Source organism: Onychostoma macrolepis, chromosome 17, assembly GCF_012432095.1.
Source record: "Onychostoma macrolepis isolate SWU-2019 chromosome 17, ASM1243209v1, whole genome shotgun sequence".
Lineage (NCBI taxonomy): Eukaryota > Metazoa > Chordata > Actinopteri > Cypriniformes > Cyprinidae > Onychostoma > Onychostoma macrolepis.
The window spans coordinates 18,977,290-18,998,267 of NC_081171.1; the positions used below are offsets into that span (position 1 = coordinate 18,977,290).

The 20,978-nt window shown below is 36.3% G+C and overlaps 2 protein-coding genes across 3 annotated transcripts; one reads left to right on the forward strand and one right to left on the reverse strand.

The window, feature by feature from the left end:
- The first annotated feature begins 7 nt into the window (after nt 1-7).
- On the forward strand, nt 8-6,621 carry zgc:162964 (uncharacterized protein LOC560569 homolog). Its single transcript, XM_058748922.1, has 8 exons — nt 8-526; nt 835-976; nt 1,324-1,464; nt 1,566-1,724; nt 3,323-3,485; nt 4,407-4,587; nt 5,015-5,272; nt 5,373-6,621. Exons 1-8 carry the CDS (start codon nt 316-318, stop codon nt 5,585-5,587), a joined length of 1,470 nt encoding a protein of 489 aa, XP_058604905.1. The 5' UTR covers nt 8-315; the 3' UTR covers nt 5,588-6,621.
- A 135-nt stretch (nt 6,622-6,756) lies between these two features.
- Nucleotides 6,757-20,895, reverse strand: LOC131522985 (epithelial cell-transforming sequence 2 oncogene-like). Of its 2 annotated transcripts, XM_058748920.1 has the most exons (21): nt 20,469-20,892; nt 20,235-20,347; nt 19,968-20,130; nt 15,039-15,291; nt 14,769-14,881; nt 14,408-14,526; nt 14,199-14,283; nt 13,925-14,093; nt 13,388-13,516; nt 13,204-13,296; nt 12,812-12,988; nt 12,595-12,698; nt 12,384-12,512; nt 12,095-12,300; nt 11,873-12,020; nt 10,851-10,924; nt 10,603-10,759; nt 10,445-10,510; nt 10,150-10,238; nt 8,922-9,094; nt 6,757-7,078 (listed from the first exon to the last, which is right to left on the reverse strand). In XM_058748920.1, the coding sequence occupies exons 1-21, from the start codon at nt 20,643-20,645 to the stop codon at nt 6,948-6,950; spliced, it is 2,868 nt and encodes a 955-aa protein (XP_058604903.1). In that variant the 5' UTR covers nt 20,646-20,892; the 3' UTR covers nt 6,757-6,947. The 2 variants fall into 2 exon arrangements, with proteins under 2 accessions (XP_058604903.1, XP_058604904.1); XM_058748921.1 differs by lacking the exons at nt 6,757-7,078; nt 10,150-10,238 and having other exon boundaries at nt 8,952-9,094; nt 20,469-20,895.
- Nucleotides 20,896-20,978: the final 83 nt, after the last annotated feature.

The window sequence follows — 20,978 nt, forward strand, 5'->3', positions numbered from 1 at the left end:
AAACGTGGTTCAGTTTACTAGCTGCAATACGACTTGAGTCAGGTCAGCTTGCGCATTCTGCTCACAGGTAATGTTTATGTCAAAAAAAGTGACACTTTAGCATTAAACCAAATGCAAGACTCGTCTGAAAACATATCGGGTTTTACCTGCGCAGTAACAGACGTAACTAAAAGGCGAATGCGGTTCAAATGAGCTGAAAATCACACAAATATCCGGGATTTCCGGTGGGAATATACGGAAGAGAGGTGTTCTGTGCGCTACGTGGCCACCTGTGACAGCAGCGACGGTAGCAGCAGCTCGTATTGACAGTTTGACATGATGGAGTTTGACAGAGCAGAACAAGACAACGACCAGATAGAGAAAACCGGCGAGAACGGCATTAACACCGAAACTCACGCCTCCGGCACTGAGGAAGACTGTAAATCATACGAGGATCATGAAGAACCTCAGAAATCATGGAGTTTGGAGAGAAACTGGGGATTTACTTTAGAGGAGCTCTTCAAACTTGCGCTGAAATTTTTTAAAGGTAATTTAAGAACTGATAACGAAGTAACCCAGACTTTCACTTTCCTTTTTCTGTTTGTCCAGTAAATGTTTACAACTTTATTTTGTCCCGTCACACCTGCGGTTATATCTGTGTTTATTTGTAGCAAAACAAAATTAAAGTCCTTTTTCTGTGAGTCATTATTGTCAAGATGGTCTAGAAATACACTGTAGTGATAACTCCACCCATTCAGGAACTGAAATGGCATTCATAATCATTATTCAGGTTCTCCTAGATGTTTTCAACGATTCCACGATGGTTAATGTAAATTTTGTCATTGTCTCACTTAGAGATGAATGGGAAGGCGTTTAACCCAACATATGAAGAAAATCTCCGTTTGGTTGCACTACATAAGCAGATCACTATTGGTCCGTATGATCCAATTGAATGTCCAGAAATTGGGTTCTTTGATGTACTAGGAAACGACAGAAGGTAATGGAGGAATAAGCATATAAAACGCTCATTTTCTGTGCAAATTATGACTGTATAAGGCCATTAGAGTATTATAAATTCCATATAATATGGTTGCTTGATATTAATGCACTTACCAAATATTAATGCACATATAATGGACTATATATTAATGCACATACTACCATATATTATATTCTCTGTACCATGGTACTGCCACAGCATGTTTTGCAAGGATGTGTAAAATAATATTATATATGTGCAGTACAAAGCGGGTTTTGTTCTTCTTTATTATTTTAAAGCCATATAGCACAATTCTCAAATGTCCACATGTGCTTCATGTAGTTTTTTTTCACTGCATCTCTCAGGAAAGAATGGCTACGGCTGGGCAGCATGGCTAAAGAAGATGCCATGGAGGACTTTGTGAAGCTTCTGAACTCCTGTTGTAGTCTGTTTGCACCATATGTGACATCACATAAGATTGAGAAGGAGGAACAAGAGAAGAGACAGTATGTTCTGTATAAGTTACAGTGCCTGAAGTGTTTTATAATGTAATCCGTTAAGGACTTGTAGGAAGCCCTTTTTATTCTGTGTGTGTCTGTGTGTTTAGAAGAGAAGAGGAAGAACGTCTCAGGCTGGAGAGAGAAGAGCAGGAGCGACGACGACTGGAAGAAGAAGCACGACGCAGAGAGGAAGAAGAGAGGAGGATAAAAGAGGAGGAACAGAGAAGAAAAGATGAGACAGAAAGGTTACAGATAGAGCGGCAAAAGTGAGTGCTAGTGGTTTGCTGATATTCAATGAATGGTTTAAAGGGGTGGTTTACTGCTTTTTTTCTTTGCTTGATTGCGTTTATGGGGTGCAATATAACATGTCTTCGTGTTTCGTTTGTTAAAAAACGCCTTATTTTTCATATATTTCACCTTTATTGTAAGCCGCTTTCTCCTCTGTCATTTGAACGACTGGTTGACTTCCTGATTCTCTGAAACCACTCCCTCAGAAACAGGCGATGGGCTCTGATTGGGTAGTTGGGCCGGTGTGTTATGATTGGCTAAACTGCGTACTGCACATTGTCCGGAAACGTCACGCCCATTACCTTCACGGGAGACAGCTGCATGTGCTCCGGTCAAATGTAAATAATGGTGTCAATATTGCCTTATCAGTTTGAGCCAGAATCAGACCCAGAAAGCGGTAATGAAGAGAGTCAAGCAGAACTTCCGCAAGCACGGCTCTTACAAAACGTTTCTGAATGAAGTTTGCTGTTGTTATTACATATAATTTTTTGAAGTTTGTACACGTTTGTCTTATACACACAAAATAGCATCAAACTAACTAAAACCAAACAGCGTTGGCTTGTGTTTACATTCTTGATCAAATCGAAAAATTACATCATAAAGTATACATGGAAAATACATTTACAAAATTAGTACATAATTACAAATTCGGGTCCAAAATGTTTGTACGCGTTTGTCAAAGACACACGAAATAGCATTTAACTAACTGGCTACTAAAGCCAGCGTTGGCATTTGTTTACGTCCTTGATAAAACTAAAACATTACGTCTGAAATTATACATGCAAATACATTTAAAATGATGAAATCTTACTTACAGGTTGTGGCCCAACAGCTGCTGCCTCTGGTTTTAAAGTTGGAACTGCTCCATGTTTTAGTAATAGTTTCTGTGTGAATCCGGCATTGAACTCGTGTAGATTCTGGAAGCTGTCTTCCGTAAAATGCGCAGCACAGAGAGCTAAATTAGGATTGTAATTGTCAGGAACATAATCAAACCATTGTTGACGAACTACAGCGTCCGTAGGAAGCCCGAACACAGAAGACCTGACAGCTGGGTGAAAATAACACCGTTTCGACGGCATGGCTACAACTCTCCACTTTAACTCTTCCTCTTCAACAAAGCCGCAGAACATGGCCTTGCCCCCTCTTTTGCATGTTCCAGAGGGAGGGGTTGATGCAAATTTATGGGTTTTTTACGTATGCAACCCGGGAAGTATCTCGTTGTAGTCCCATATTAGTCGTTTTTGTAGGCATTAAACTTCCTGATTTTTAAAAGACGATATCTCCGCTTACGTTGAACTTTCAGCGCAGCAACTTTGCAGATACTGTTCATGCACCAACAGCAACATTACACACTATTTAAAATGAAAAAAGTGAAATCGCAGTAAACCACTCCTTTAACTTTTCTGAGCATACTGAAATAAAGCTGAACATGTGACATGTATGTAAATTACAGTAAATTAAATGAGATTAAATAAATACTATTTACCTGTGTGTGTGTGTGTGTGTGTACACACACACACACACACAGCTTTAAAAAAGTGTTTATCTCCATGTGTATTACTATCTATTTGTACAGACAACAGATCATGGCTGTTCTGAATGCACAAACGGCAGTGCAGTGTCAACAGTATGCCAAACAGCAGTATCCAGACAATCCAGACCAGCAGCAGTTACTCATCAGGCAGCTGCAGGAACAGCACTACCAACAGTACATGCACCAGGCCCTCCGCTTACAGCAGGTACGAGTATGACCAGAGACTTTAGATTCAAGTAAGCTTCTTATCACGATTCTTAAAAGGGGTTGTTCGTATTTTGACATAATAAGAGGTCTTTGTACCTTGTCAACGCTTAAAACATTCTCCTTGGTACAAAAAAGCTCAAAAAACGACTTGTTTGATTTGTGACATCACTCTGTCATATACATTTGTGTATGTCATGCCTCTAGAGCAACACACCAACATTGTCATGCATCATCGCGCTCAGTCACTTAACAGCTGACACCTGTTTACACCGTGTTGTGTTGTATTGTGTCAATAGCGAATAAACCCATTATAATCACTGCCGCTGTCTGTACAGATGTCTGGCCAATTTCCAACATAGACCAGATGCTTGAGCTACTACTGACAACAGGACAAATGGAAAAGTAAAGGAACATTTGTTTGTCCAGTTTAAAGCATGTTTTCATCTGTACAGCCTACAAAAGGACCTCAGCATCAGAAACGGGTGAATGTCCCGGAGCACGGTGGAGGATCGTTATGTTTATTAGGAGCATTTCACTGCAGATCATAAATGAGGCACAGTCTAATCGAGAGTTTGCGCAGAAACTTTTGTTGAAAGACTGAAACTGAAAGTAAACTATTTCAAATATTTTTGTTTGTAAATTATGATTTTATATGGATAATGTTTTCAAAACACTTATTCATGTGCAATCATACTTTTTACTATGTAATGACATTAGTCAATCATAACATTGGACGTTTATACTAACAAGCATTGAAGGTCAGAATGAGGGTTGAAAATAATCATTTTTGCAAATATATGTTTTTGTGAACAAAAAAATTCATTTATACTTCATTTTAATTGAACCCCAAGAAACATATTATAATAATAATTGTAAAAAAATTTCATAAACCCTTTACATTTCTCCTGTATGACTTCAGATGGCCTTGCAGAAGCAGCAGGACTCAAATGTGAATCAAATGTCAGAGGCTCTTCCTTCTCCTGTGTCAAATGAAGCTGTGCCCACCTGCAATCCCAACAGCCAATCAAATTCATTAGAGAATCAAGAACAGCAGACAGACTCAAAAGCCTTCCATTTGTGTGTAGAGGGCAAAGCAGGAGGTGTGTTCTATCTATCTATCTATCTATCTATCTATCTATCTATCTATCTATCTATCTATCTATCTATCTATCTATCTATCTATCTATCTATCTATCTCTCTGTCTGTCTGTCTGTCTGTCTGTCTCTCTATCTGTCTATACATTCTTAAATTGATCAAAGTGATAGTAAAGACTTTCACATTATTTTCTGATGATAGTAATGATAGTAATGATAGTCACAGTATTCTTGTTACTGTGTTTTTGACCAAATTATGGTATAAAATAGTGTTTTATGTATATATAATTTTTTGTATTTATATATTTGTCTATTATTTCTAGTTGTATTCCTCAGTAATAAAAATATATAAATATAATTGTAAAATAAAAGTTATTTGTTATTTGTAACAGACATAAAACACTTTTCTTCTTCTTTCTTTCTTAAATGCAGAAGTACCTATCATTGCTCCCTCTATGTGGACACGGCCTCAGATTAAGGAGTTTAAGGAAAAGGTGTTGCACGATCAGGACTCTGTGATCACAGTGGGCCGAGGGGAGGTGTTGTCCGTACGGGTTCCCACTCATCAGGATGGCTCACACCTGTTTTGGGAATTTGCCACCGATCACTACGATATCGGTTTTGGGCTGTACTTTGAGTGGAAAGACAAGACCATGCCAGCAAGCACTGAAACTACTGAAACTAAAGAAGGTAAGAGGGTGGATTTCTTTGACAAAGAGATAAATACTTAATCAAATATTTATTATTACATCATATTTATTTTTTATTTTATTCTGTTTCCTAATTTTAGGCACAGAACAAGTTGAAGGAGAGAAGCAGACAGAACAGCGCCAGTGTCCACTGGTACATGAGATTGTTCCTGTTTCCCGTCGTGACAGCCATGAGGAAGTTTATGCAGGCAGTCACCAATATCCTGGTCAAGGAGTTCATCTTCTGAAATTTGACAATTCCTACTCCCTCTGGAGGCCAAAGGTTGTCTATTACAGAGTTTATTACACCAGATAAACATCAGCAGACCATGTTCTGCATTCGCAATCCACCTTTTAGCATGTTGAGCAGTGCTCAAGCTGTTGAAATATGCCATTTGTTTTGAATGCAAAAGAATTTGCATTGTGTTCTCAAGATGCATGTATCCTGCTTTGGAGTCATGATCCAAAGTCCTTGGACGTCCTATGCTTTAGTAATTTTTACATACAAGAAGACAATTTAAAAAAAAAAACATATAACAATTTCTTATGTTTAATCAATGAAGGAGTGGTGTATACTAATTATTTTTTTTAATTAATGTGATTGATTCCAGCACTTTAAAGTTTAAAATGGATCCCAAAACAGGTGATATTTCATCATATATTTCTTTGGTTTAAAGGACTTTTTTATTGTTGTGTGGGTGGTTGAAGAGATCAAGCAATAGGTAATTTAATAATTGTTTCTTTTTATATTACGGTCTAATTTTATTGTAAACATGATTATTCTATTTTATATGTTAATTATAACCATAGTTAAGGATTTGTTAACCTTTTGAAAGGTCGTCTATATGTTTGCACAAAAAACCTATTTGTGCATAAAAGCAAGTCAAGAACTAGTAGTACTAGTACTCCAAAATGTTGGCTTTCTGGTAAAGGTTCATATTAATACATTTTGTGTATTTTCTTGTCTAAAGCAGACATGCGTGTCCTGCTGATTCCACAATTTTGCACACTACAGTAATGAAGGCATGTTGTGTGTAGACCGATAGAAGACGGAGAGAAGACACTAAATATACTGACAGTAATATTAACACTAATAGTTTTTAAAATGTCATTTAATTCTACAAGAATTATAAATGGCAGCTAATCTTGCAGCTAAGGTGTAACCATGTAATGTGGTGAGGAATGCTTGTCTTTTTAATTGTCTTTGTATTTTATGAATAAGTTAAATTACCCCATTGATATCTGTAGACCTGTGGGAGGCCCCAAGGTGCAATCTAAAAAATGTTTAACATTGTGTGAGAACGATATATTTTATGTGAAATAAATGCTTTTATACCCTTCATAAGTGTGCACGTAAAATATGAAGAATATTTAAATTATCATGGAAATTATTGTATAGCCCCATGCATGATTATCCTATTTTTCTGCACTTTTTCAGCAATAAAGTAACATGTATATATTCAAAACTTCACAAGGTTAAAATCAAGTACGCATAAAATTACAGACTTTTATATTGCAATAATTCATACTTTAATCATGCATAATCAAAAAACATTATATTCATACCAATTCAATTTACTTGGTAATAAACCAAAATAAAAAAATGACCATCTATTCTAGTGACCATCTATTCAGTTTCTTAATATGGTTTGTAGTAGTGAATAGTATGTTCATCTTTAGTTACGTGTTATAGCAGCATTTATAGCACTGCGTAAAGCAGACAGCAGCCTGATCTTGTCCTCTTCTCTATCTGTAGCACAGATCCACTGGCGCTTCGGGCTCTCCAGCTGAAAAGCGTTTCGAACATCTGAAAAGATTATGGATAGGTTGAAATGTATATATAATTTCATATTTTATAACATACAGTATTGTTCAAAATAATAGCAGTACAATGTGACTAACCAGAATAATCAAGGTTTTTAGTATATTTTTTATTGCTACGTGGCAAACAAGTTACCAGTAGGTGCAGTAGATTCTCAGAAAACAAACAAGACCCAGCATTCATGATATGCACGCTCTTAAGGCTGTGCAATTGGGCAATTAGTTAAAAGGGGTGTGTTCAAAAAAATAGCAGTGTCTGCCTTTGACTGTACAAACTCAAAACTATTTTGTACAAACGTTTTTGTTTCTAGGATTTAGCAATCCTGTGAATCGCTAAACTAATATTTAGTTGTATGACCACAGTTTTTTAAAACTGCTTCACATCTGTGTGGCATGGAGTCAACCAACTTGTGGCACCTCTCAGCTGTTATTCCACTCCATGATTCTTTAACAACATTCCACAATTCATTCACATTTCTTGGTTTTGCTTCAGAAACAGCATTTTTGATATCACCCCACAAGTTCTCGATTGGATTAAGGTCCGGAGATTGGGCTGGCCACTCCATAACATTAATTTTGTTGGTTTGGAACCAAGACTTTGCTCGTTTACTAGTGTGTTTGGGGTCATTGTCTTGTTGAAACAACCATTTCAAGGGCATGTCCTCTTCAGCATAGGGCAACATGACCTCTTCAAGTATTTTAACATATGCAAACTGATCCATGATCCCTGGTATGCGATAAATAGGCCCAACACCATAGTAGGAGAAACATGCCCATATCACCACCATGCTTCACTGTCTTCACTGTGTACTGTGGCTTGAATTCAGAGTTTGGGGGTCGTCTCACAAACTGCCTGTGGCCCTTGGACCCAAAAAGAACAATTTTACTCTCATCAGTCCACAAAATGTTCCTCCATTTCTCTTTAGGCCAGTTGATGTGTTCTTTGGCAAATTGTAACCTCTTCTGCACATGCCTTTTTTAACAGAGGGACTTTGCGAGGATTCTTGAAAATAGATTAGCTTCACACAGACGTCTTCTAACTGTCACAGTACTTACAGGTAACTCCAGACTGTATTTGATCATCCTGAGGTGATCATTGGCTGAGCCTTTGCCATTCTGGTTATTCTTCGATCCATTTTGATGGTTGTCTTCCGTTTTCTTCCACGTTTCTCTGGTTTTGCTCTCCATTTTAAGGCATTGGAGATCATTTTAGCTGAACAGCCTATAAGTTTTGCACCTCTTTATAGGTTTTCCCTCTCCAATCAACTTTTTAATCAAAGTACGCTGTTCTTCTGAACAATGTCTTGAACGACCCATTTTCCTCAGGCTTTCAAATGCATGTTTAGCAAGTGCTGGCTTCATCCTTAAATAGGGGCCACCTGATTCACACCTGTTTCTTCACAAAATTGATGACCTCAGTGATTGAATGCCACACTGCTATTTTTTGAACACACCCTTTCAACTAATTCAACTAATTGCCCAATTGCACAGCCTTAAGAGGGTCCATATCATGAATGCTGGGTCTTGTTTGTTTTCTGAGAATCTACTGCACCTACTGGTAACTTGTTTGCCACGTAGCAATAAAAAATATACTAAAAACCTTGATTATTCTGGTTAGTCACATTGTACTGCTATTATTTTGAACAATACTGTATACACCAAGTAAAAGTCAAATACATGCAGCCTTGGTGAGCAAAAGAGACTTCTTTCAAAAACATTTTTTTTTTTAAATACACTCTTGTCTGGTAGTGTAGTGTAGTATGTATTGCTAATTTTAGAGACAACATAATGAACACTGCACTACAGTATGTAGTTATACTGGCACATACACTTTGTGTCTGTGATTTCCGTGAGATTTAGACAGTGAAGAGCCACAGAGGCCAGAAAGGTGTGAGTCGTATTCACTGCCAGACAAAATGGCACATTTGACACACTCCTCTCGGTCAGCACTAGAGCGTCATTGAACAGAAACAACCCCAGGTCACTCACATGCTCATACATTCTGAGAAGAAAAAGAGAGAGAGAATAAACACATCACAGATCAGTAGGGTTGCTTGCGAAAATCTGCTTCTATAAAGGAATAGTCAACCCAAAAAATGTAAATTTGCTTAGCATACTCGCCCACAGGTCATCTAAGATGTAGATGAGTTTGTTTCTTCATCTAAAATTCAGATTTAGAGAAACGTAGCATTACATCACTTGCTCACCAATAGATCCTCTGCAGTGAATGGGTGCCGTCAGAATGAACAGCTCCAGAGTCCAAACAGCTGATATAAACATCACAATAATCCACACAACTAGTCCATCAATTAACAAAAAGCTGCATGTTTGTAAGAAACAAACCCATCAAGGTAAGTATTTCACTTCAAACCGTTGTTTCCAGCTAAAATAGATCCATAGTATTGCTTTGGATATACATAGTATGTCCATAATATTGCTTCCTCCACTGAAAAAGTCATCTCATCTGAATCAAGACAGAAATATGCACAGATTAAGCACCGTTTACAAGTGATAACAGCTCTAAACAAATACGTCGGTGAATTTTGATGTGAAAGGACAACAGGGATGGACTTTTTTCATTGGAGGAAACATTATTAGGAATTATGGACTCATGTTTTGGCCAGAAGCGACTGTTTAAAGTTAAAAGGCCTTAATTATGACATTCACAAGACATTAATTGATTGACTGGAGTCATGTGGATTACTTGTGGATTATTGTGATGTTTTTTATCAGCTGTTTGGACTCTCATTCTGACGGCACCCATTCACTGCAAAAGATCCTTTGGTGAACAAGTGATGTAATGCTAAGTTTCTTATTTACTCATTGCAAAATTAATGCTTAATTTCTCATTTCTCACCATAAACTCATTTACACCTGAAGGTAAGGGTTTTTCATTTTTGGGTGAACTATTTCTTTAATTAAAATATTTGATGCTTATTAATTCAAACATATTGAGTTATGCTGTTGTTAGTTATCTACAAACAGAATAAGACTGGCTTCAGGTAGACAGAGAGACTCCTGTTTCTCTGTCATTTGATCTCAGGTCAGTGGCAGCACCTGAGAGAGGCAGCAATGTCTGCATTAAGGCAGCTCAGTAATGCCACATCCTGTCTGGTGATCAAGTATCTGCTTTCCTCCAACAAATTCTAAATAAAGTGCAAAAATACTTTGTTATACTGTGTGTATGAACACTGACATCTCTATATATAGTGCACTGCAAATACATATGGCTGTCCATCACAGACTTTTCCTGTTCTTTTAAGAACAGAAAACTTGTCTTGTGACTTTTAATGGCCTGTGAGAACCTGATCTCCGTAAATAAATCAGGTGCTGCGATGACTATGCAACTTACTGGGCAGCTTTGAATTGTGCTCTGTGCCTCCATGATTCTCAAGTCTCGATCCAGACTCTTTTTCAACTGGGAATGAATAGCATAGCACTGTCTTAAATGAAGGTAAACAAACATAAATGTTCATATATATTCATTGAGCACTTTGTTTTTGAACACACCTTGTGGATGAAGTCTCTGTAAGTCAGCAGTGAGTTGAGAGCAGATGTTATCTGTGTGTAGTCCGGATGCTCAGACGGTGTGTGTAGCGTTAATACCTGAAACAAAGTCATATACTCCTCCACTCGTGCGGATGGTGTGAGAAACAGCTCCTGGAGACTGGATGTACATTTGGAGCATTCCTAGAGTCACTCTTGTACAACTTTTTTCATTTGTCTGAAAACCAGCAGAGCTGTCATTTTTACTGTACCTCAGCATTCTGGTAGCAACAGTCCGGTCGTGTCTCTTCAGAAAGCTGCGGAATACTGGAAGCATCTCACGGCACTACAAAACATACAAAATTATGTAACAGATAATGACAATGATTCAGTATATAAAATAATGTACATAAGTATTAAAAAATGTTTATTTTTAAAGAAGTCTTTTATGCTTACCAAAACTGCATGTACTTGATCAAAAATTCAATAAAAACAGTAAAAGTCATAGAAATAGTCATTATTAAAATAACTGTAATTGTATTCTTGTGGTGCCAAAGCTGAATTTTTAGCAGTCATAACTTGTCTTCAGTGTCACATGATCCTTTAGAAATCATTCTAATATTTGGTGCAAGAAACATTTCTTCTTACTATTATCAGTGTTTAAAACAGTCATGCTGCTTGATATTTTTGTGGAAATCATGATACTTTTTGATAAATTATTTCATGAACAGAAAAGAAGAACATGAATTTGTCATTTTTTGGAACAATGTATTTACTGTCACTTTTATAAATTATTATATATCATAAATATCATGAATTATTCATTCATAAATGTTATTAGTTTTATGGGGTTGTACCTGACCTTACCTTTCCTTGTCATAAATAGGTAAAATCATCTGATATTTCAAAAGTATTTTCAACTTGCTGACATTGACAAATTCATGAGAGTCTGCAGGGGTCTCTATGTTATAATTTCCTGTGTTATCTTGTTTCCTGTTTTTTTTCCGCTGCATGCTTCTGCACATTGCTTGTACCACATATTTATATTTTATCAAAACTGCTTCACTGCTTTGATTATGATGATAATAAAATATTACACCAAACTATTCACTAATGTTTTGTTTTTAACAATTCTTTTAATGAGACTTTTCCTTTCAATCAGTTTTGAAAAATATAGCCAAATGTATTATATATTATTCAGAAATTAAAAACATTCTCATTTTTGGAGAGTTTTATTCAAGTCAATGAAAGTATTTATTATGTATAATGACGAAAATATTTTACATTAACATACCTTGTCTATACTTCTGAGAATGGTAGGATAGTTGTTGAAAAAATTAGTGTAGACCCGTAACTTGGTGCAAAATTTGACACAAATATCCCCCACACACTGCAGCGGACCCCACTCCTCCCACCTCTCAGTCAGCTCCTTCAGAAAAACACTGTGAAGGGCAGAGTCTAAGAAAATGAGAAAGTAACAAATAGCAACAGAAAACTGTATGTGCAAATGTTTTACCTGTTCGTCTCCAAAATGTCCAGCAGAGGGCAGAAGATGGTGATGAGACTGACTGAGCTGATGATGGCTCTGTTGGAGTCCAGTGCCGCTCTGAGAGGGGTGTAGTACACTGTGGCCACCGCTTGAAGTTGCCTCACATATATTTTCTCACTATTTAAAAGCTCTTTGCACACAGCACTACGTCTGTCTGCATCACTTAGCAAGCCCTAACAAAAAAGACACATTTTTAAGCACTGAAAGCATTGGGTAAACCAAATGAATGATCGAAAACAGACACATAAGCAGTAACCTTTGGAGATTCTGGATCGAGGCCATTAAAGGAAGCACTTTCTGTAAGAAACAGTGGGTCCATATTCTTCAAACCATTGCTGACTGATGACTTCAGTAGAAAGTGACCCAAGAAGTCTAAGGGATCATCCTACAGCATGACGGTGAATCAGATTTAGTATAATGCAGCGAGATAATCTGAGATTTACTGGAACAAAATGTGTCTTGCTTACCGGAGTTTCATTCATCAGCGCCACAAGCCCATGAAGCAAACACTGCATGACCTCTGATTTAAGGGAAATGACAGGCATCTTTATATGATCCCAGAGGAACAGACCTGGAAAGGCCACACAAACAAGGAAAATGGTTTGAATACTTAACACAGGAAGGTAAATATAAGGTATGTAATTGACGTAACTGCACAAGACTATGTTTTCATTTCTGACTTGCCCAGGATTCGGCCTCTGATCTCTTGACACATGAAGTGCAGCTGTGGCCCCAGCTGTTTCCGCAGATGCTTACAGGCTTCCTCTATCCATTCAGCCTGTCTGCACCAGCTCAGAAGGAAGGTCTCATGCAGGTACACCAACGGAGGAAAATCACCAGACCCAGACCACTCACTGAGAACTAGCAGAAACACAGAAACATGTGATACTTGACTTCATTTATTGTATAATCTAAAATAAATAAATATTAAACAAAAATGTTATAATGACTGTTTCTTTAAAGCAATATTATTTTATGATATAGGAAGATGAAACTGTATTTTATATATTTAGATGACAGTTTTTCAATAATGTTTTGTACTCATAATCTTCTCAAGAGATTTTTCTGCAACTCACTGTGCTGGTAGGAGCCTGTACAGATCCCTGTGGGAGCTCTGACATTCAGACCAGACAAAACGGACAACTTCCTCATTAGATCCATCCCTGCGACTAAACATTCAAACAACTCCTGAATAAAAGATACTTACAGTAAATGTTACATGAGACAAAATGCCACTGGGACAAAACAGACAAACTCTACCTGAAGCTGCCAGGGGAGCAAAGATGTCCAGACTCCCTCCTTCTGAAGCAGGAACTACCCAACCACACAGATTCTCCCAGAACTCCCTCACACCTGGCTTTAGCACTGTCTTCTCACTTATGCTCATTCCTAGATAAAAGACAATGTAGAAAATGTATACACACACACATATATATATAGAGAGAGAGAGAGAAATATCTATAGGATGTAATCATTATAGAGATTTAACCTTTAAATTTCAAATATTTCATTATATTTTCTCTTCTATTACATTATATTACAGGCCTATAGATACAGATGATTTCTTGTGTTTTGTTGACTTATCATTGTTCATCATTTACAGCTTCTTTTGTATTGCAATTTATTGAAGTAATTCAAATATTTGGCATAAATTTGACAGCAGCTGTGTGTTTTACATGGTTATAAAATCTGCCCTCATAAAGAAAAGCTATTCCAGCAGGCAAAAACTGCCTGTTAATATTTTTCTTTTTATATAAGATAGATTGGACCCAATGTTAAATTACTCAAGGAAATTACCATCTGTGAGAGTTATCTCTTCTGTGCTTCCTGTCACCAAAATGCCAAGACTTTGCACCATCCTGCCTTGAATCACCCTTTCCGCCAGAGAAAGCAAAGCCTCCAAGGTCATTCCTTGTGAGTCATATGGTAAAACCACCACAGACACTTGCACCGCAGACAGAAGCAGCTAGAAATATAAAGTTTAAATTCTTCCGTTCATAAACAACTGTCTATGATTCAGCAAGAGACATAACTCAATGATAGACATGAATGAGAATTAAAAATGTTTTACTTCATATCCAGGAACACTGGATGACACAAGCAGGAAATGAGGAAGAGGACTATAGGAAGATTTGACTGGCTGGGTGAACAGTGAACTGAAAGAAAACAGCAAGCTCAGGATTATTTTTTTTAAATATTGTTGTGAGAAGAATTATAAAATGTAGGCTACTAAAATATGATGGATAGAAAAATTCAGAAAGTTGCTACTGTAATACCGACCTCATAGTTTTCAATAAACTGGTGGCACATGTGCTCCCAAGAGTGTTATTCAAGCTTAAATCAAGCCGTGGTTCTCTTATATCCACACTAGAGAGTGAATTTTTCAATCGGCACTTGTCCTACATAAGAAAACCATGACAAATAATACTTAATAAAATAATACAAATTTTCCTTGCACATAGTACAAGACTAATATCTTGTTACATCCAACATAGTCAGTGTTGTAATGCCTTTGTAATTTAAACCAGGACTAGAAATACTTAAAATAAAAGACTGAATAAAATAAAATAAAATAAAAGTGGATGAGACATGTTAGTAGACAGTCAGCTTTTGCTGTACACTTTTATTGACAGTGTCTCACCCCAAGTTGAACAACAGCAGCAGTTAGACTCAGTGGCTTATGAATGGTTCCAGTAAATGATGTGCCCAATTTACTGGTGTTTAACCATGCCCTCCTGGTCTTCAAAGCAGCCTCTGTGGAAAAATCAGACAGAAATATGAGGACCAGAGCATCAGCCAACTGAGATTATTAGCCTCAGATTATTTATATGAATTAAAACTCCTTAACTTCAATCGGATCATTTCATAAGGGCATGTAGGGTACATGAAATGCTGGAACCCTGGCACTCACGTTTATGCTCTGCAACCTTCTGTCTGATAGTTTGTCTTATCTTGTGTTCTCTCCATCTATCCTGTTGCTCCTCTGGTGCTGTCAAACTCTCATTCAAGGTACCATAGACACCTGCTGCTTCCCGTGGAGTTAGAATATCTAAACTGGCAGTACAAGCCACATAATGTCTTTTCCATGCCCCATACTCGTGATCTGATGGGCTGTAGGGAAGAAACCAGCCCAGACGGTTGCACTTCGGAGACCACAGACAGTCCTAGAGAATCACACAGAGATTGTACTGTGAGTGAGTAAACATATGCAAAACATTGTCTTTGACATTTCTGGCATTCATTCTGAAATTGAAATTTACCCATGTTTAGAACACTTTTGGTAGCAATGTTTAAGGGCCATTCTACAGAATTGGTCCAAAGTCAGAGTTGGAAATGTCTTTTTCCAAAAAATTTGTATGTATGCAAATTGTATAATATCCAAGGTACACATTTCTAGTAATTGTGCAGTTAATTCTCATATTGTATTTTCAGAAAGTTTTGGAATATTTGTCCTCTACCCAAATTTGTCACTACCGAAACACGGTAATAATAATTTAATTAGAAGGGTTATATTGACCTATTTTAACTATACATCTACATTGTAAATATATTTTTTTGCTATTTTATAAAAAAAAAATTCAGAGGCAAATCAATAACAATTACATTTTTAACAATATTTCAAGTGCAGATTTGTTGTATTTTTAATCCATTTTTTCTTTGTAAAAGGCAAAATTGTATCATACTGATTTCAAAGTTAAGGATTCATTAGTTTGAATATACATTGAATCAAAAACTATCATAACATCTTAGTTGATAATTCAGTAAGTATACTTTATTTTTGACAACACATCCCATGTTTCGGTAGTGACTGCACATTTTTGGTAGTGACAGTAATGCTTTGGTAGCAACCACATCACATTACAGGATTTGAACTCGCAAAACACAAATAAAATTCATAACTGTAATCAAATTTTGTTTATTTCCCCCAAATATGAGGATTATGTGTTCCCTTTTGTCACTAACGAAACAATGATGACATGTTTCGGTCGTGACTGTTTCGGTAGTGACAATTCTATGGGATAACACCCAAAAAACCAAAGATCCACCAAATGTTTTGGTAGTGACAATTTTAGATACTTTTGAACCTGGCTTAAAGATGCTAATTATGGAGTCAATTTAATGCCGCATATATATGCAAAAGAAAATAAAGTTTTGCAAAAGAAAATAAGTTTTGCAAAGAAAAATAAAGAATTGCAAAAGAAAATGAAGTATTGCAAAAAGAAAATAAGTTTTGCAAATAAAAATAAAGAATTGCAAAATAGATAAATAAAACAGAGCAAAAGCAATGATTTTGCAATACATATTTTCCATGGCCATATCTACTAATTTATTTGCAATGCAGCTTTTATTTTGCGTTTCAGTCAAGTTTGAGCTTGCGATACCGTTTTCCCTTTACGCTTCACGTTTCTGCGTGTCTCACTTTGTGGCGCTGTTTTGACATGGGGTGGAGTCAGGGGCGGGGCGTGTCCAACAGGCCTGGGCATGCCTCCCTGGAAGTGACGTCATCGGCCCGAGACGCAGATCACAGCTGATCCAGGCACCGTCATTGAGCAGAGGCATGCGGGCGGATCGTTTCCTTTTATTCACTAGCTTTAAAACATGCATGCTTTCATTTTATTAACAAATGTATATGTGTATTAGCAGCGTTTGCTCAAGTTAAAGAAGTTGTTAATATGAACATCTGCTGTTTATTTCTCTCAATGTGTGCACACTTTTATAGCATTAAAATGTGTATTGTTTCATCTGGTTAACTAAATGTGCATTAATAGTGCTTGTTTAAAATCTCTTAACCTGTGCACAGCGCTCTTTGTTTACATTAGTTCAGAGTTACTGCTAGTTTTAATGTAAAAGAATGCAATTAACTTCACAAACTATACATCATTAAAAGGTCTAAGACTCAAGCTTCATATCCATCTCGACTTCGTTTTCATTTACATAACTCCTGGCATAAATTAAGAAATGACTGGCACTGGAAGTTTAAAAAAATGAAGCTTGAGTCTTTTGGTTTAAATTTCTCGTGGCCACGAGATATTAATGGGTAAACAAACCAGCGTGACCATAGCAACCTGGGATTATCAGAGATGTATTTATTAATATTTTATTTTTAATTAAGAAATTATACAAACAAAAAATAAATTATTAAATTATTATATTAACACCACCACGGGGTAATTTTAAAAATATCCAAGTCTTATAGTCATTGACTTTTACTAAAATTGTGTTATTTACAATCCCTGTTTATTGTTAAAAAATTGTTTAGATAAAACCAGAACAAAAATGGGGCATTTATACCTATAAGCGCCATCAGGACAAATTTACGCATAATTCCTGTCATCACGTTCAAATGAAGATGTTTTAGATGTTTATTCCTCTACTCATAAATGTTCAAACTTTGGATTAAATATTAATTTGTGTTTGCAATTTTTTATCGTTTATGGTTCGCTACTGTGTTGCTTATTTATTCCTGAAAAAAAATGAATTATGATGTAATGAATAAAACATTTTTTATGATTACCCCGTTTATTGGTGTTGTTCTCTTATTCAAATGATAAATTATATAACTAAACAAATTAATTAATTAGGTGAAACTGTGCACTTGAATTTGTCATTGTACATCCTTTGCAATGTGGTGAATTAGTATTGCTTATAATAGTCTATTTAGGGTGTTTTAGTCATTTAAATAACATGGGTTATCTTGAAACATTTTATTAGCTATAATATTACAACACCCAAATATGTATTTATTTCCTCGTAATTCTCGTTGTCATTGCAGGCTGGTTTATATTCATCATTAAGAAAAGTGATTAGTGTAACCTGCTTAAAAATAGCTGTGAACTTAGAACAACAGGACAAAAACATAGCTGATGACTAAAAATAATAATTTTATGACTCTAGACATTGTGAAGACAGTGGCATAATACAGTGACATACTACGTTTTTAGCCATATCGGCTGTATAATAATAATAATAATAGCCTAATATACACATATATTACATAAAAAGACACGATCAACGGACTGTGGGATGGATAAATATATTTGATCAGTCTCTGATAATCCCAGGTTGCTATGGTCACGCGGGTTTGTTTATGCATGATTAAACTCATGGCCACTACATACAGTATCATGTTCCCACGACTTAATATCTCGTGGCCACGACAAAACTAAACCAAAATGACTTTTTAATCTTTTTTTTAAACTTCCAGTGACAGTCATTTCTTAATTTATGCCAGGAGTTATGTAAATGAAAAACGAAGTCGAGATGGATATGAAGCTTGAGTCTTAGACCTTTTTAATGATGTATAGTTTGTGAAGTTAATTGCATTCTTTTACATTAAAACTAGCAGTAACTCTGAACTAATGTAAACAAAGAGCGCTGTGCACAGGTTAAGAGATTTTAAACAAGCACTATTAATGCACATTTAGTTAACCAGATGAAACAATACACATTTTAATGCTATAAAAGTGTGCACACATTGAGAGAAATAAACAGCAGATGTTCATATTAACAACTTCTTTAACTTGAGCAAACGCTGCTAATACACATATACATTTGTTAATAAAACGAAAGCATGCATGTTTTAAAGCTAGTGAATAAAAGGAAACGATCCGCCCGCATGCCTCTGCTCAATGACGGTGCCTGGATCAGCTGTGATCTGCGTCTCGGGCCGATGACGTCACCTCCAGGGAGGCATGCCCAGGCCTGTTGGACACGCCCCGTCCCCTGACTCCACCCCATGTCAAAACAGCGCCACAAAGTGAGACGCAGAAACGTGAAGCGCAAAGGAAAACGGTATCGCAAGCTCAAACTTGACTGAAACGCAAAATAAAAGCTGCATTGCAAATAAATTAGTAGATATGGCCATGGAAAATATGTATTGCAAAATCATTGCTTTTGCTCTGTTTTATTTATCTATTTTGCAATTCTTTATTTTTATTTGCAAAACTTATTTTCTTTTTGCAATACTTCATTTTCTTTTGCAATTCTTTATTTTTCTTTGCAAAACTTATTTTCTTTTGCAAAACTTTATTTTCTTTTGCATAATATGCGGCATTAAATTGACTCCATAGCTAATCAGCACATGGTTAGCTAGCACAGTTCTGAACAGTGGTACACATATAAAAATGAAATGTTATGGAATAACTCCCCCCAAAATATTTGCTTAATTGCAGAACAAAGGTGTTCGGTTAGTGACGTTCCTTAAAGTTACACACAGATTTTTCAGACTTTTGAACACATTTACCTCAAAATGATGGGACCTATCTATTCACACCTTGTAGATATGAGAGAGGGGGACACAGGAATATTTCCTGATCATAAATTTAGGGGTGTAGTTAAAATCAGTCTCGGCCAATGGACTAAAACATACTCTGTTTCGGAAGTGACATGAAAAATGCAGGACATTTTTTTTTACATAAAGTTTCATAATTTACAAAGAACATGTAAAATAAATATTTTTTGGAACTTCACTTTATAAAAGAATCAAAAAGATACCTTTTAAAAACAACAATGGAAAAAAATACAAAAAAATATTAAAATTTTCAAAAGTTGAAATTTAGGGGTTAGGGATCGGGACAGCCACCTCCCAATTAAAAGTACCTAATAAATGATGATTTAATATATATTAAGCTTACTAATATTTTAAATATTATTGCGGGTTTCAATAGATAATAGAAGGATCTTAATAAATATCTAAGATTTGATGACTTAAATTTTTTTTTGGTTGTGGAACAGCAGTTTGCACCAATTCTGTAAAACGGCCCTTAAATGAAGAGAGAAATGTGATAAAAGCCCAGTATCTAATATATTAAAGGCACATTTGTACTGATTAATTTCTTACCTGCTCTGCCAGAAACCTCCAGTGCCAGCACACCTGTGCTGCAGAGCAGATGTCTCGAGGACTGAGGAAGGACATGATGTAGAGAGACAGAAAGCGAGGCAGCACAGCTGTGAAGTCCATTCGAGTGATGGGGACTGATTCTGCCAAGCAATCCCTGGTAAACCTGAAATGATAACAATATATATTGACTACAAATTCTTTGTCTGAGAAAGTGAAGTTCTTGTGTGTAAATCATGTACAATCAGAAATTAGGAACTGAGAATTTACTTGAGCTGGGTTTTAGAGCATCTTTTCAACAGCTGACAAATAAATTCTTTTCTTTGTCGGTTTGTCCACAGGTCAAACCAATGGAGGATGAGAGTTGTTCTTTCCTGAAAAAGCTGCAAATGTATTTAGTGAGATTAAATGTGGTTGTAAAAATAAATAACACACACACACACACGAAATAGATGTAAAAAAATATATATATATATATATTGAAACTTAACACTTTTTCCTGACCTGTTGGTTGCATGCTTTATTTGTTACAGGCGTCCATGCACTGAATCTGGTTTCTGTGGCGTCGAAGTCCGACAGCGACTGTCTGTAGTCACTTCCATTCATCTGCCATTGATTAATAATATCCGAATTTCCGCGGGTTTTTGACTTATGATGGGTTCTAAATTCCACAGACGTCATAATAACACTTAAACTGGTTTAAACAGCCCTAAACGAACACTGCCTTTCTCGGTTTGTAGATAAAATAACAAGCAGGGACATGTTTGTTTCAATTGCAGATGCACTCTATCAAATGAATGTGAATTTTACGCGCAAATTCGGTGTTCTGCTTGTTATCGGCTGGAGTTTAGCTCTAAACAAACCTCTAGTAAACGTCCAGGAACAAGCGCCTACTTTACGCGCTCGTTTCCCTGGAGACCAAATAACAAATGAAGCTCTGCAAATTCCTTCACACGAATCGTGTTTCTTTCAGCAGCTCTTGTGATTTTGCTCGAAGACAATTGTTTTAGCATG